The sequence below is a fragment of the Oncorhynchus nerka genome, linkage group LG14 (assembly GCF_034236695.1).
Source record: "Oncorhynchus nerka isolate Pitt River linkage group LG14, Oner_Uvic_2.0, whole genome shotgun sequence".
NCBI lineage: Eukaryota > Metazoa > Chordata > Actinopteri > Salmoniformes > Salmonidae > Oncorhynchus > Oncorhynchus nerka.
In genome coordinates this window covers 18,221,849-18,237,309 of record NC_088409.1, presented here as the reverse complement: position 1 = coordinate 18,237,309, position 15,461 = coordinate 18,221,849, and the positions used below count along the sequence as shown (strand labels likewise).

At 43.8% G+C, this 15,461-nt stretch overlaps 1 protein-coding gene and 1 long non-coding RNA gene across 7 annotated transcripts; one reads left to right on the top strand and one right to left on the bottom strand.

The window, feature by feature from the left end:
- Nucleotides 1-7,038: 7,038 nt before the first annotated feature.
- Nucleotides 7,039-9,017, top strand: LOC115116933 (uncharacterized). Its single transcript, XR_010465727.1, has 3 exons — nt 7,039-7,762; nt 7,972-8,055; nt 8,675-9,017. It is a non-coding gene; the product is annotated as an uncharacterized LOC115116933 (long non-coding RNA).
- Nucleotides 9,018-10,374: 1,357 nt separating this feature from the next.
- On the bottom strand, nt 10,375-15,387 carry LOC115117264 (chromatin target of PRMT1 protein-like). Of its 6 annotated transcripts, none has more exons than XM_065027637.1 (7): nt 14,910-15,387; nt 14,524-14,619; nt 13,495-13,636; nt 12,566-12,743; nt 12,346-12,486; nt 12,063-12,265; nt 10,375-10,729 (listed from the first exon to the last, which is right to left on the bottom strand). In XM_065027637.1, exons 2-6 carry the CDS (start codon nt 14,604-14,606, stop codon nt 12,081-12,083), a joined length of 729 nt encoding a protein of 242 aa, XP_064883709.1. In that variant the 5' UTR covers nt 14,607-14,619; nt 14,910-15,387; the 3' UTR covers nt 10,375-10,729; nt 12,063-12,080. The 6 variants fall into 6 exon arrangements, with proteins under 6 accessions (XP_064883709.1, XP_064883707.1, XP_064883708.1 ...); XM_065027635.1 differs by having other exon boundaries at nt 14,524-14,997; nt 15,260-15,387; XM_065027636.1 differs by having other exon boundaries at nt 14,524-14,608; nt 14,910-15,386.
- Nucleotides 15,388-15,461: the final 74 nt, after the last annotated feature.

Below are 15,461 nucleotides of genomic sequence, written 5' to 3'. Positions count from 1 at the left end.
ATGGTCAATGGTTAATAGTCTATGGTTTAATGACATGCAGATGTGAAATGAGGCAACCCATGTATTAGTTATAGGGTTCTAAGTTCCTTCCCTGCCCTAGAAAAGCATTTAAAAGAGAATTATATGTTAACAATAAAACAGAGAAATCCCCAATGAGGTGCAAGGAGGCTTTAGAGCCATTTACAGAGGGGTAGAGGGATGGGACTGGGCCTGTACAGGAGTAGAGGGATGGGACTGGGCCTGTACAGGGGTAGAGGGATGGGACTGGGCCTGTACAGGAGTAGAGGGATGGGACTGGGCCTGTACAGGGGTAGAGGGATGGGACTGGGCCTGTACAGGAGTAGAGGGATTGGACTGGGCCTGTACAGGGGTAGAGGGATTGGACTGGGCCTGTACAGGGGTAGAGGGATGGGACTGGGCCTGTACAGGGGTAGAGGGATTGGACTGGGCCTGTACAGGAGTAGAGGGATTGGACTGGGCCTGTACAGGGGTAGAGGGATTGGACTGGGCCTGTACAGGGGTAGAGGGATGGGACTGGGCCTGTACAGGGGTAGAGGGATTGGACTGGGCCTGTACAGGAGTAGAGGGATTGGACTGGGCCTGTACAGGGGTAGAGGGATGGGACTGGGCCTGTACAGGGGTAGAGGGATTGGACTGGGCCTGTACAGGGGTAGAGGGATGGGACTGGACCTGTACAGGGGTAGAGGGATGGGTCTTACTGAGATTTACTGTCAGGGTCCAGGTCTGGTAGAATCTGTGCAGAAGATCTAGGTGCTGCTGTAGGCCCTCCTTGGTTGGAGACAGAAGCACCAGATCATCAGCAAACAGATTCTAGTAGGGTGAGGCCAGGTGCTGCAGACTTTCCTAGTACCCACGCCAATTTGTTGAAATATATGTTGAAGAGGGTGGGGCTGCATGTCTGTCTCACCCCACAGCCCTCTGGAAAGAAATGTGTGTTTTTTGCCCATTTTAACCACAAACTTCTTGTTTGTGTACATGGATTTTATAACATTGTATGTTTTTCTCCCAACAACACTTTCCATCAATTTGTATAGCAGACCCTCATGCCAAATTGAGGCTTTTTTTAAATCAACAAAGCATGAGAAGACTTTGCCTTTGTTTTGGTTTGTTTGTTTCAATTAGGGTGCGCAGGGTGAATATGTGGTCTGTCGTATGGTAATTTGGTAAAAAGCCCATTTGACATTTGCTCAGTACATTGTTTTCATTGAGGTAATGTACGAGTCTGCTGTTAATGATAATGCAGAGGATTTTCCCAAGGTTGCTGTTGATGCATATCCCCACGGTTGTTATTGAGGTCAAATTGATCTCCACTTTTGTGGATTGGGGTAATCAGTCCTTGGTTCCAGATATTGGGGAAGATGCAAGAGCTAAGGATAATGTTAAAGAGTTTAAGTATAGCCAATTGGAATTTGTAGTCTGTATATTTTATCATTTCATTTAGGATACCATCAACACCACAGGCCTTTTTGGGTTGGAGGGTTTGTATTTTGTCCTGTAGTTCATTCAATGTAATTGGAAAAACCAGTGGGTTATGGTAGTCTTTAATAGTTGATTCTAAAGATTTGTATTTGATCAGGTATATGTTTTGCTGTTTGTTCTTTGTTATTGGGCCAAAAAGATTGGAGAAGTGTTTTGTCCATCTCCATTTTGGATAGATAACTCTTTGTGTTGTTGTTTGTTTAGTGTTTTCCAATTTTTCCCGAAGTGGTGTTCTATGGATTCTTCAATTACTTTGAGCTGATTTCTGACAATTTCCTAGGCACACTAGAGCTCATCTCATTACAATCCACCGATGAATCAGGACTTACAAAAAATCAGGGACAAAAAAAGGAAACAGGTTGACACATTATCTGAGCTCTGACATTCAAAATGAGTTCATTGAATTATGTGGCAGAGGAGTTTTGAGAAGAATTCTAAAGGAAAGGGAGGATGCTATTTATTATTCAGTCATATGTGATGCTACACCAGACATTTCCCAAACTGAGCAGGATGTTGTGCTCATAAGATATGTGAGTTATAACAAAGAAACAGAAGACTGGGAGATCACTGAACGGTTTCTTGAATTCAAGGACTTTCACAAAAAGACAGGAAGTGAGATGATTGAAAATGTGCTTCATGACCAAGGGATAGACATTGGAGATGGCAGAGGGCAGGGATATGACAACGGGGCAACCATGTCAGGGAAAGTCAAGGGAGTCCAAGCCCAAATATTAAAGAAAAATCCTCCGGCTCCATTTTCACCTTGTGCCTCCCACACCTTAAATGTTGTAGGTGGTCAGGCTGCAGAGTCAAGCCCAGAAGTATCAACATTTTTTGGCTGCATCAATCGCCTTTACACACCTGTTGGTGGCAGCCCAGAGCGATGGGCCATCTACAAAGAGAAAACAGGCTGCTCTTTGTATCACCTCTCCAATACCCGCTGGAGTGCAGGGATCGATGCTGTTAAACCTGTAGTAAAACACATACCTTGTGTCATCAAGACCCTTGTAACATACTTATGACATGCAGTCTCAACAGTGAGGCCAGATCAGAAGCTAGTGGTCGGAAAGAACTACTTCATGTCATTCAACGCTATTGTGCTCCTCTGGCTGAAAGTACTGCAATGCATTGAGGACAGGAATGTGATTCTCCAGTCAATAAAAATCTCACTTGACACAGAGGCAGCCAATATCAGCCTTAAAGGAAGAGGTGCAGGCTCTTAGAGATGGATGGGAGTCTCTCCTGTCTGAGGCAACACTGACTGCTACGCAAATGGATGTTGCACCTCAATTTAGCAAGGAACTCAGCCGCCAGAGGAAAAGGAAGAGATTCCACGAAGAGACCTCTCAAGAGGAGACAGATCAGGACAGTGTAGCAATGGTGTTTCGGACACAGTGTTTTTTACTGCTATGGACAACATCATATGTGACTTGGACACTAGGTTCCACACCACTACAAAAATGGTTATATAATTTTCTGTTGGTCTGAAAGTTGGGCAGATTAGTGAGGATAAAGTCCCTTCTGTGTGCCAACCACTGATCATGAAGTATTCCAGAGATCTTACACCTGAGTTTCAACATGAAGGAAGACAGATGAACACTGTATATGCTGACACTTACCCCCTAACTTGTTCCCTCTTTGTCTCCTGACACCTGAACACTGTATATGCTGACACTTTCCCCCCTAACCTGTCCCCTCTTGGTCTCCTGACACCTGAACACTTTATATGCTGACACTTTCCCCCCTAACTTGTCCCCTCTTGGTCTCCTGAACACTGTATATGCTGACACTTTCCCCCCCTAACTTGTGCCTTCTTGGTCTCCTGACACCTGAACACTGCTGACACTTTCCCCCTAATGCTGAACACTTTATATGCTGACACCCCCTAACTTGTCCCCTCTTGGTCTCCTGAACACTGTATATGCTGACACTTACCCCCTAACTTGTCCCCTCTTGGTCTCTGACACCTGAACACTGTATATGCTGACACTTTCCCCCCCTAACTTGTGCCTTCTTGGTCTCCTGACACCTGAACACTGTATATGCTGACACTTTCCCCCCTAACTTGTTCCCTCTTTGTCTCCTGACACCTGAACACTGTATATGCTGACACTTACCCCCCTAACTTGTTCCCTCTTTGTCTCCTGACACCTGAACACTGTATATGCTGACACTTACCCCTAACTTGTTCCCTCTTTGTCTCCTGACACCTGAACACTGTATATGCTGACACTTTCCCCCCTAACCTGTCCCCTCTTGGTCTCCTGACACCTGAACACTGTATATGCTGACACTTTCCCCCTAACTTGTCCCCTCTTGGTCTCCTGAACACTGTATATGCTGACACTTTCCCCCTAACTTGTGCCTTCTTGGTCTCCTGACACCTGAACACTGTATATGCTGACACTTACCCCCTAACTTGTCCCCTCTTTGTCTCCTGACACCTGAACACTGTATATGCTGCCACTTCCCCCTAACTTGTCCCCTCTTTGTCTCCTGACACCTGAACACTGTATATGCTGACACTTACCCCCTAACTTGTCCCCTCTTTGTCTCCTGACACCTGAACACTGTATATGCTGACACTTACCCCCTAACTTGTTCCCTCTTTGTCTCCTGACACCTGAACACTGTATATGCTGACACTTACCCCCCTAACTTGTTCCCTCTTTGTCTCCTGACACCTGAACACTGTATATGCTGACACTTACCCCCTAACTTGTCCCCTCTTGGTCTCCTGACACCTGAACACTGTATATGCTGACACTTACCCCCTAACTTGTTCCCTCTTTGTCTCCTGACACCTGAACACTGTATATGCAGACACTTACCCCCTAACTTGTTCCCTCTTTGTCACCTGACACCTGAACACTGTATATGCTGACACTTACCCCCCCTAACTTGTTCCCTCTTGGTCTCCTGACACCTGAACACTGTATATGCTGACACTTACCCCCTAACTTGTTCCCTCTTTGTCTCCTGACACCTGAACACTGTATATGCTGACACTTACCCCCTAACTTGTTCCCTCTTTGTCTCCTGACACCTGAACACTGTATATGCTGACACTTTCCCCCCCTAACTTGTTCCCTCTTGGTCTCCTGACACCTGAACACTGTATATGCTGACACTTTCCCCTCCTAACTTGTTCCCTCTTTGTCTCCTGAACACTGTATATGCTGACACTTCCCCCCTAACTTGTCCCCTCTTGGTCTCCTGACACCTGAACACTGTATATGCTGACACTTCCCCCCTAACTTGTCCCCTCTTGGTCTCCTGAATGCAATTTGTAAGATGCAGCTGCAAAGCATTCTGGGAGAAGTGTGCATTGCTTTACGTATATTTTGCACACTGCCTGTGACTGTTGCTGGTGGTGAGAGTAAGAGAGAGAGAGAGCTTTCAGTAAGATAAAACTGATTAAAAAAACTATTTGAGGTTCACTATGTCCCAGGACAGGCTTTGCAGTCTTGCCATGCTGTCCATTTAAAGTCAGTTAGCTAGAAAGCTGGACTTCAAAGACTTGATCAGGGACTTTGCTAGCAAGAAGGCTTGGCGCTGGGCTCTTGGTGAATAAGGCATAAAATTTGTTGTGCACAATCAAGACCCCAAGTGGAAAAAAACTATTGATTTGGTGACCTCATGACCTTTCCTCTAGCACCACCATCAGGCCTTTTAATTTCCATTTCCACTTTTCCAGCTGCTTATTTCCTAGTTGGTATGTATACTTAGTTCAAAAATCTGCTGCTGATTTTATTATTTTGTCTGTTATATCATTCTATAGATGATAATGTTCATTTATTTTAATTGAAAAGGTTGATGTATATTTAAGTTATATTTATTTTAAGTTATTCGTTCATGTTAAGAGAATTTTCCATTCAAGAATTGTACTATTAAAAGATGGCCTTTAGCACATTTCTTATAGAGGGTATCAGTCTTGGTTCAAATAATGAATTCCACTGTATGCAGAATGTTGCATGCATGTCTGCATGTGTTATATTTTCACAGCTCACTGTCAGTAAATATCGGACAGTAAATATTGGACTACAAGAGAGTTGCAAGCCTGCAAAGGTAGAGTTATTTAAAGCTTTGAGTGGATCGATTGGGTTCTGGAGGTGTGTGGTTACAGCAATTGCGCAGGGTTGGCGTGGCCTGTGGTGGTGGAGTCCAATGTGATATCTTTTCATGGGGCCCAAAATCCCTGGCGGTGCCCTTGGGTGGGGGTGTGGATGTGGCTAGTGGTGCTGTGGTCTGCATGAATGTCCTCTCTTTCTTTGCTCTCTCTCTCTCTCTCTCTCTCTCTCTCTCTCTCTCCCAACCCTATAGAGATTTTACCTGGAATTTTATGACGTCATGACATGGAACTCCTCGGATGATACATGTAGGAGATCCTCGCCCTCTGACGTTACCGAGGTATTTAATCCATCTAAATAAGGAAAAGATTACATCAGGGGAGTCAAGAGATTAACTGGGGTGTCATTTTGTCATATTATGTAACAGGACTACAGCATAGGTGGACTGGCCATCTAGCATTTCGGGCAAATGCCAGATGGGCTGGTCCATTTTTAGCCCAGTGGATCTGTCTAACATGTTTTTTTTGTTGCGCAAAATGATCATTATCTGGCTAATAATAGGGGCCGATAGTGGCCGATGTGGGGGACTCAAGGAAAAGAATGGGCCGATGTGGGGGACTCAAGGAAAAGAATGGGCCGATGTGGGGGACTCAAGGAAAATAATGGGCAAGGAAAAGAATGGGAATGGGCCGATGTGGGGGACTCAAGGAAAAGAATGGGCCGATGTGGGGGACTCAAGGAATAGAATGGGCCGATGTGGGGGACTCAAGGAAAAGAAATGTGGGGGAAAAGAATGGGCCGATGTGGGGGACTCAAGGAAAATAATGGGCCGATGTGGGGGACTCAAGGAAAAGAATGGGCCGATGTGGGGGACTCAAGGAAAGGAATGGGCCGATGTGGGGGACTCAAGGAAAAGAATGGGCCGATGTGGGGGACTCAAGGAAAAGAATGGGCCGATGTGGGGGACTCAAGGAAAAGAATGGGCCGATGTGGGGGACTCAAGGAAAAGAATGGGCTGATGTGCGGGACTCAAGGCAAAGAATGGGCCGATGTGGGGGACTCAAGGAAAGAATGTGGGGGCTCAAGGAAAAGAATGGGCCGATGTGGGGGACTCAAGGAAAAGAATGGGCCGATGTGGGGGACTCAAGGAAGAGAATGGAACAATGTGGGGGGCTCAAGGAAAAGAATGGGCCGATGTGGGGGACTCAAGGAAAAGAATGGGCCGATGTGGGGGACTCAAGGAAGAGAATGGGACAATGTGGGGGACTCAAGGAAAGAATGGGCCGATGTGGGGGACTCAAGGAAAAGAATGGAACAATGTGGGGGACTCAAGGAAAAGAATGGGCCGATGTGGGGGACTCAAGGAAAGAATGGGCCGATGTGGGGGACTCAAGGAAGAGAATGGGACAATGTGGGGGGCTCAAGGAAAAGAATGGGCCGATGTGGGGGACTCAAGGAAAAGAATGGGCCAGTGTGTTAGAAATTCCAGGGCCGATTTTTGGTCCCAATCTGCCCCTGGCCTGCAGCAATAATAAGGTGATATACTATATTTAGTGGGACGAATGCAATGTCATCTCATTCACAAAATTGTGCCACTTTCCCACGGTCACAGCGGGGTTGGACCACAAAGAGCCAAAAGGTCTCTGTCAACACGTTTAAAAACATGCCTTTCAGCTCACATGTATGCTTATTCGTCATTAGGAGTCTACCTTTGGGAAATCCATGCAATCCAATTAACTCAAACAACTAAGACACAGAATGAAAACAAACATGTTGTCCTCGCATCTTCCTCGTGGTATGTTTCTGTAGCCTACTAGTCTGCTATATGGGGATTAATGACATAAAGGGACGTGTGTGTGACTTCTTTATTAGATGGGTGTCTGATAAAGGAGCTAAACCCAGATGACTAAATCAACCCAGGGGTTTCTGTTCAGCACCTTGGACAGCACCTTCCACTACAAGCGCAGTACATGGGTTATCTGCCTCTCTCTTGACCGAACAGTAGATTATCCGTTCCGCCTAGCCCTAGGTGGAAAACACAACAATTAGAAACAGACATGGCAAAATCAGCAGCTATCTTGCTGGTGTTCATTTCCTTTTTGTACATCCTATCTCAATCAGCCCATGTGGTTGCAGGATGGACAGACGAAAGGCTACCAAAGGCTGAAGTTATCGAGGACTCTAGGGAACTGGTGAGTAACCTGCTATTGTAATAAGTATTAGTTGAGGTTACGATACAATTAAAGAATGCTATTGACACTATTTGATCATATATGCCAAATGTACTGTACATTCATAGTGAGTCATTGCAATTAACCAATAAACATGGTCTATTGTGAGGCGACAGATTTGATGTAGGGCCATTTGAATACAGAAGGATTTTTCTCTGTGTGTGTTGCAGCTGGGTGTCCTCCATAACGTCCTGGAGAAACTCCAAAACAGAAGAATGGCTGTGTGGGAAAGAAGACAAAGCCACCTTCCTAGTGTAAGCAAGCTATTTCAGACACCACAGGTGAAATAGGTGATCGATTTCCTAAATGTGTGGGTCAGACCCTCTGGTGGGTTGTGGGTGGCACCTTTTGGATTGCGGGTCAAGACTACATTCTTGCTAGAGCATGTTCTGGGGAAAAGAAACAAACACTCCAAAAGCTTATCTGTGTCCTTTTTTGAAGACGACTGAAAGCTACTAAAGAAACAAAGTCTCAAAGGATTCTATTCAGAAGTGATTTAGATTATACACAGCCTTTTGAGTAACTAATGGGTACATTTAACCCCACGAATAGATGGAGTTTTTCCCACTGAATGAATACTATTCTGTAGAAAAAAAACTATAAAATGAGGAATAAAACATAAATGTAACAAACAGACAGAACTTTGAGCTTTGTTTATGTTATGCAGTTCATAGAAAGATTTGTGCGGTTGCAAAAGCCTGCAAAAGACAGACCATCTTGTAGGCTGCCAACAAGGATTGTGATGGGAAAAGTACTGTCTTATGGCGACATCTAGTGGTCAAGGTACTTAAAAGGACTGTCAACTTTTCCTTCCTTGTGAATATCTCATTTGTAAAATTCTACCATAACATTTTTGTTCTACTTTCTTTCCAGTGTATTGTCGGTGACTACTGCACAGTGAAAAAGGGACCACGGTACGGCCAACTATGTGACTGTCCAAGAGGATCAAAGTGCAACCTCTTCTTCCTCAAGTGTTTGTGATTTATTTTTGTTATGGTATTAGTTCATTTTATTTCTGTCTGAAATATAGTAGGATTTTGACATTTCGCTTCGCTAACTTCTAATATATATCCTTCTTCTGACCGGTTCCATCCATGTGTTCTTTAATTTGCCTCTCGTTCTACCATTCTGGTTGTTGTGCATTCAGCACAGATATGAAGGTAAGCTCTGTAAATATGAAAAAGAGAGGCTCTTTTTGAAATAAAAACGTTGATTAATAAAACTGTCCAATTCCTGTCACAACTTAAGCAGAACTATATTTACTAACAAAAGACTACATTGTGCACATACCCTAACAGTATATTTTTATTGGTCATAAATAGAAAGTGCAATAACCTGTACAATTTGCTACACACTTACAGCAATGTAATAATTAGGAATAGTGTTAACAGTGCTGTAAAATACATAAATACTGTAAGAAATCAGAAGAACCATGGTTTTACAAATAGTGTGTAACCAAAATTGAAAAGGCACTCACACATCTGAGCTATCTTTGTTGCAGGTGCCTGGTAACAGATGAATAAGATCAGAAAAATGAAGAAACCAGCACACTGCTATTGATAGTGTCACTGCTCTTTATTAAGCTAGTGTGTAAACCAAAAGGAAACACTTGTCAAATGACACCATAAATAAATAGATTGGTATAGTTTAGACAGACCTGAATTTCACACAAACGTGATTGACCAATCATTGGGAAATACACCATAAGCACATTGATCACAGACCAAAAAATGTCATCTATCGTAGCGCATTAAATGGAGCTGGTAAAACCCATTTTTCAGAAATCAACCTTTAAAGGAAAATAGGGTACATATTCAAAAATAACACATAGGCCTGGATATTTGTAGTATTCGTCTCTCTGGCTGGACCAACTCCGTTATTATGGTGACAAGCAGACAATGTGAGACAATGTCAGGAAGTGAGACCAAGTTGACATGTTCAAATCCCCAAAACTGACACATGGAATAGTTAGGCAGGACTATACTCTAATCACAGACACAGAAAAGATATCAACTATGACAACAACATAAAGACATGCTGTGCTGCAATATTATTAACTCTACTGCATTAATGACTTGGAACATATTGTAAGATTAGTTCAAACCACTAACTATTGTGCAGTGTATGGGTCATACTTACACATAGACATTTCACAAATAAGGCCACAACAAAACATGGGATCAAAATGGAAATAGTGATACCAATGTGCAAGTTCTGCCATTCAAGTCCTTCAAACATTTGATTGGTCAAGCGCCGGACAACAGCACCCAGTCTCTATATGGACAGGATCTGCCTGCGGACCTTTTCAGAAGCCAGGTGGTCCAGGGTTCTCTGACGAGCTATAACCACCAGGACCAAGACTACCGTCAGGCACATCATGATCCCCTCAAACCTCCAGAATAGGCGCTCATCAACCCAAGAGGAACGGCAGCTGAGAAAAGAGAAAGATAGAATTGCAGTCGGACCTGAATTGGCGGTTGCATCAATTTAGGAAAATACTATAATAAATATATACAAAAAAGGAGGTAGGCTACCTCTTGTATTCAACTTTGTTGGTTTTTGCACAGTTGATCTTTTCTATGAATCCAGTTCGGGCGCAAGGTGCCCATGATTTCTAGAGACAGACACGTGAGGGGATGCCATAATTAAGATTAAGCTCAGTATTACGGTGTTCAAGAAAATAGGAATTATTTTAACCCTCACCATCTGAAAGGGGTTGCACCTTGCACACTCTGTCAAAATCGAAAACTCATCCTCTTGCCAGCAATGAAGGGATGTTGTGCTTATCGCTACAAAATAAAGAGATTACAATAGCTAGAAACTTCAATTTTAGGGTCTACAGCTAACCGATCTGTATTTAAGTGTTATTTAACTAGCTAGGGTCTACCTGTAGTAGAGTATTCCTCTCCTGAAATAGCATCATGGACACTAGAAGAAAATGATAGAATGGTTTGGTTTATACATTCACAAGAGTCAGAGGTTTGACGACAGCTCAGTCAGTGACACAGCACTCACCTAATTGACGCAGGTACTACCAGGAGCAGTGTTAAGATCGAGAACATTCGGGAATCGCTCATTGTGCTGGTAAGGGGGGCACGAACTCTAGACTGTCAGTAACTTCTAATGAGATGGCTAAATAACGTAGCTTCTGTAACGTTTGACTTCTTGCTAGCTACATATTAGCTAAGGTTAGTTATCGGTTGAGTTCCAGAAGTATATTTACAGCAGCTAACCCACTACGGAATACTCAAGTGTCCCTGTAAGCATCTTTAAACGTTAGTTATTCCATTATAAAATGTTTTGTCTTGGCAGAATTGTAGCCATCTTGAATCCTCGAAGTTCATCCCCATGTCACCTGACCTGAGTAACATGCTTGAAGTGCTCTCCCCAGCCCTAGCGGTGACAAGGCATTTATTAAGTGCGTTGGTAACTTTCTGGCTCATGTCTATGCTGTGAGTGACAATTACATGTATACTGAAGGTCAATAATGAACTGCCGCCATGTCATGATAATGTTTATATCATTGGGTAGCAACAGCTTTAAATATTTTTATTAAAACAATGTTGAGCATATCAAAACGCGTAAGAATATTTGTAACAGTTGGGCCATTCATTCTCAAAAAAACATTCTCTGACAAGAACTGGTTGGATAACTAGTCCTCTTGGCACCATTTGTAGTAATTTCTCTCAGCTAAACTAAAATCAACATTTCTATATAAATTCACAATGCAGCCAAACCTGGCTAGCTGAGGGACATACAATGTCACAAATAAATTACACAAAATAAAAAAATAAACTCAGTTTTGAAAGTAACATTACATTGTAGCAAACACATGACATCTATAGTGTGAAGTGTCTTGGATAAACCCACAATGTACCTGAGCAAAGAGAATTGGTTGGCTTGTGATTTTACTGAACAAGTAATTATTTTCTTAGACAAGTCCTGCAGACCTTCATACTTCTTTCTTAAGCAAGGTTTTAGCCCACCCTGCTCAGCACTGAGCTAAGCTTATAAATGAATAAATGATGAAAAGAACATAACAGTTGAAGTATGACTCTAGAGAGCTCCAATTCAGCCACATAACACAGGCTTCTGGGCTTGTGTGTGTACCACCACATATTTGTTCACAAATAGTGCTTCTAACAATAGTTCTGACTAAGCCAGAGACCCTGGTTGTCACATCCATCTGTTTCCAGTGAGGAGTAGTTCTACTAATGAATCACCCCTGGACAGCCTCAGTGCATTTGTTCATGCTGCCTACCCGTCTTCCAGCAGGGTTCTACTCCATGTAGTCGGAGTCTGCCATGGCCATGTAGGAATCCAGCTCTGCGTCTAGGTGGCTCTTGGTCATTGACATGTAGTTGTCTAGTTGGTTGTCCAGCTCCTCTTTGGTGGGGATTTTTTCAGGTTTGCCCATGCCTCGGAACCATCCCCGGCCCCGCAGGCCCAGACCCGCTCCTCTGCCTGGTAGGGATGACAAGATATGAGCGAGGGCAGTGGGAGAAGGGAGGGCAGAGTACACACAGTTAAGAGAGTACTCTCACCTCTTCCTCTCAGGCCCAGTTCATTCCTGGCTCCGCAGCTAACCAGCACTCCAGCATCGTTCAGCTGGCCACCTTGCAACCTCAAGCCCTGACGAAACCTAAGCTTAGTCACCCCTCCCCGGGCACGCATCGGATTCACACCTGAATGAGAGAGGGATACAAAGTTAAACTGGCTCAAACTGGCTACAACTGTGCTACAGTTGAAAAACAGTACACCAACCTCTGAAAGCATAGCCACCTCTGAAAAAGCCCCTTCTGTTGTTTCCACACACTCCGAAACCTCCTCGATGCATTCCTCGCAGTCCCCTTACAGCAAATCCTTGGCTTCTGGTGGCCCCCCGCATCAGGGTCCCCATGGGCCGACCTAGCCTTGCCAGGACATCGGCCTTCCCCAGGCGCTGCGTGGGACATTGTGGGACATTGGAACGTACCAACAGAGTTTGGGTGTATTCCATTTCAATTCAATAGATGAACTGAAAAGACATGACATGACATGCCCAGGAGGTGGCACCATTGGTTTCAAAATTCAAATGAACTTTTCAATGCTTCTAATCTAGTCCACTTCTTAATTTCTCTGATGAAAAAGGAAAATAAATAGTCATACTGGGGTAGTTCTGATCTGGGGTGCGTTCAGCTTTTAATTCAATGGAAACGACAAGTTGAAGAACAGTGTGATTATGATGGCACAGAGGGAGATAACTCTACAGACATGTACATATTACCTCAATTAACCGGTACACCCACTGTATGGTCTATTTTACTGCTGCTCTTTAATTACTTGTTACTTTTATTTCTTATTCTATTTTTTTAAATAATTAAACTGCATTGTTGGTTAGGAGCTCATAAGTAAGCATTTCACTACACCGGTCTACACCGGTTGTATTCAGCGCATGTGACTGATACAATCACATCAAATTGTATGGTCAGATGGTATGGTGTGTGCTGCACACGTTTTGGGATTTCAAAATGGCCACACCCATATTGATCATGCCACACCCACCAAAGTGGTGCACACCATTTTGGGGAAACATGCCCTTCAGTACAAACTGTCATGGAATGTTGCACTGAACTGAATGCAGCCCTGGACTAGTGACACAATCTAACTAACTAACCTAGAGAGGTTGAAAAGTGGATGGTTAGTTCCCTCACCTTGGGCTGCAGGGCAGCCTGCACAGAGGTCCTGTTCTCCATCTGCAGAGCCAGTCTCCTGTTGCGGACACTGGCCACTTGCTGCATGTTGACTGGTACAGCCACTGGCTCCAGCTGCTTGTTGTTCAGCATGGTGGTGAAGCTTGGAGGAGCAGGGGTTGAGGGATAAAGGAGGACAGGTGTGTCAAACTCATTCCATGGAGGGCCGAGTGTCAGCTGGTTTGTACCTTACCTTTGAAATGTCCAATTAAGACCTAGACAACCAGGTGAGGAGAGTTCCTAAATGATCAGTGACTTTACTTGATCAAGTACATGGGAGTGAACCTGCAGACACTTGGCCCTCAGTCGAATAGGGTGATATAGGATAGGAGATGGGAGGGTTTAAGAACCACAGGAGGCTGGTGGCGGTGTAATTGGGGAGAGCGGGCTTATGGTAATGACTGGAGTGACATTAGTGAAATGTTACTAAAATACAGCAAACACCTGGTTTCAAGGCATTTGATGCCATTCGCTCCGTTCCAGTCATTGTTATGAGCCGTCCTCCCATCAGCAGACTCCTGTGTTAATTAAGAACATACTGCTTAGCATACTACTGTATCCATGTAGTTGCGTTCCCCTGCCCTTACTGCCTATACCAGGGGTGGGCAACTCCAGTCCAGGGCCTGATTGGTGTCACACTTTCTCCATCCCTAGCAAACACTGATTAAATCAAATGTCATTCTAAACTGAAGACCACGATTAGGTGAATATTGAAGTCAGGTGTGTTAGCTGGGGCAAAACTAACACCAATCAGGCCCTCCATATACAATGCACATGTGTACATGGGTGAAGTCCCCCAATTATCCAGCTGTAGCTAGTAGTCTAACAAGCAGACCAGTTTGGCCTTGGACTCTGGATGTTGTATCAGTCTTTCTTCCCCCTTGATAAGAGAGAAGACACTTAGTCATAACAGGGTTTGCAATGAGCAAGATATGGAGTACAGGAGGTGGCCTCTGCAAACTCATCACCACTGGCTAATGGTTGTCTCACCGATCGTTGAGGGAAATTGTTGAGGTGCTTTTCAGCACGATTTTCTCTGTTGGTGAAGTCATTACGTCTGTTTGCTGATACATTCCTGTGGAGACACTCAATAGGGAGACCGATATATTGCAATGGAACAAAAGCAGAACTTTACTTGGTAGTTATAGTGACAATCGAAGAATGACCTAATGTTAAGATAGGAAACTACCTTGTAACATAAGTTTCAAACAACGTTACTAGCTACTAACTAACTGTTCATTCGTTTGACATGCTGGCTTGGTCGGTAAACTTTTGCTAATTTGCTGCCATGTGAGATGGTAGCAAAACCTCAAACTAGATAAACCTACTAACTAGCTTTTAATCAAGTTGACCACACTAACGTTAGTCTTACTCACTTTAAAGAACAGCACTGGCAGATGGGGAAGATGCTAGCAAAAAAATTGGTTAGCCTCTCCCTCTTGACTGTCCACACCAAAGATGCACCTGCACACCATATAAAAAAAGAAGTTATTCTCAACTAAGGAAAGCCTCAAGTTTCATACTGTAGTTACCGCCCAAAATATAGACGCAATAATTCAATCAAACGCGCACATTGATTCGAACACATGCGGAAAACAACAAATGCACGTTTACAAATCAAGAACGGATGAAAAGTTGCATTTTTGCAGTATATAGATAATTAATTTGACTAAGCAGCAATTGAGCTACCGGAGATATGTACAAACATGTGTGTGTAAAGTATCACATGTGCAGAAGGTACGGATGTATTATGCTATCGGGTAGAGCTGTCCAGAGAGTATGGTAATGAAGCGACTCCGTTCCCTATTTAGTGCACTTTTTTTAACCAGAGAGCCATTTGTGACTCATATTCAATCCATGTAGTAGTGTGTGCCCGAATAGCCTAGCTGGGAGAGACAGAGGTACAATTTACAAGAACCCCCCCTTTT